At 29.9% G+C, this 1,338-nt stretch overlaps 1 protein-coding gene across 1 annotated transcript; it reads left to right on the top strand.

The window, feature by feature from the left end:
• Positions 1-737: 737 nt before the first annotated feature.
• Positions 738-1,055, top strand: EIN_124450 (hypothetical protein; the record flags this gene model as incomplete). Its single annotated transcript, XM_004183282.1, has 1 exon — positions 738-1,055. One exon carries the CDS (start codon positions 738-740, stop codon positions 1,053-1,055), a length of 318 nt encoding a protein of 105 aa, XP_004183330.1.
• Positions 1,056-1,338: the final 283 nt, after the last annotated feature.

Consider the following 1,338-nt stretch of genomic DNA (forward strand, 5'->3'; position numbering starts at 1 on the left):
TACAAAGTAAAGAAATCAGAAGATAAATATAATGAAGATATTGAATATATTAAAAATAAACTTGAAAATTTGGAAAAAGATCATCTTAAATTAATTGACAATATTACTACAAAAATAATACCGATATTAAAGTATTATCTAAACACAAATAATATAGATGTGAATAAACTTATTAACATTTAAATATAATCTGAGACATTGTTGATGTTTTAAGCGAATTTTTACATTTCCAATGAGGCTAAATGTTATTTTACTTCTTCAAAGAAAATTAATATTATTCTACACCATTTAAACTTAATTTTATTTTTAAGTAAAAAACCAGGTCTCATTTGAAGACAAATAAAAATTACATTAATATGAAATTACTACGGAATAACATTAATATAAATTTACTCCGAAGAATTGAAATGATAATGAAATTCTGGAGACATCAGAGATGTCAAAAATTTGTGAAAATTCTGTATCCGCGTGCGGCTCTCTAAGCCTTGGAATCTAAAAGATCCGTCCCCCTCGCGATTTTATTTGAAAAAGTTGAAGAAAATGGAGGGTGCCCTAAATCTACATAATTTATATACTACTTGGGATTGCTTCGACATCAATAAAGGGTCGAAGGAATCTTCATAGTACTTTAAGCTTCCATTAAATTGGCTGAAACAACCAAATGTAATTTATCTATTGAAGGACCCGATGCAGTATTTTTTGTGTTTGTGGATTTGATTCGCATTGATGAGATATCAATGGTACAAAAACGTGTGTTAATGGCTATTGACAAATATTCACAAGATGTCATGGGAAACAATATGCCTTTTGGAGGAAAGGTTGTTGTATTGGGTGGTGACTTTCTTCAAACTTTACCCGTTGTACCATTTGGGTCAAATGCAGAAATCATTGATTGTTGTGTAAAAAAGTCTTATATATGGAAAGAGTTCAAAAAATTGAGACTTACAACAATCACGAAAAGTGAAGGACAAATTAAATTCAACAAGTGGCTTCTTTCAATTGGAAATGGAGAATTGGTTGATGTTGAAATACCAAAAAAACATGTTGAGTCATGATCTTATTAATGAAGTGTTTGGAAATTTGTTGACGCCTGAAGAGTTATCAGAAAGCATAATATTGATACCTACAAACAAAGAGGTCAATGAAATTAACACCAAAATAATATCAAAACTTGATGAACCACAAAAATTGTACAAAAGTGTTGATTTAAATAACTCCGATAAAGGAGAAGTTGCCATTGTTCCAATAGAATTCTTGGACTTTGTGTCCTTCTGGACTTCCTCCACATGAATTACTTCTTGAAGTTGGATTGATAGTGATACTTTGAGAAATATTCAC

The sequence above is a fragment of the Entamoeba invadens genome (assembly GCF_000330505.1).
Source record: "Entamoeba invadens IP1 unplaced genomic scaffold scaff_1105074726709, whole genome shotgun sequence".
Taxonomy (NCBI): domain Eukaryota; phylum Evosea; order Mastigamoebida; family Endamoebidae; genus Entamoeba; species Entamoeba invadens.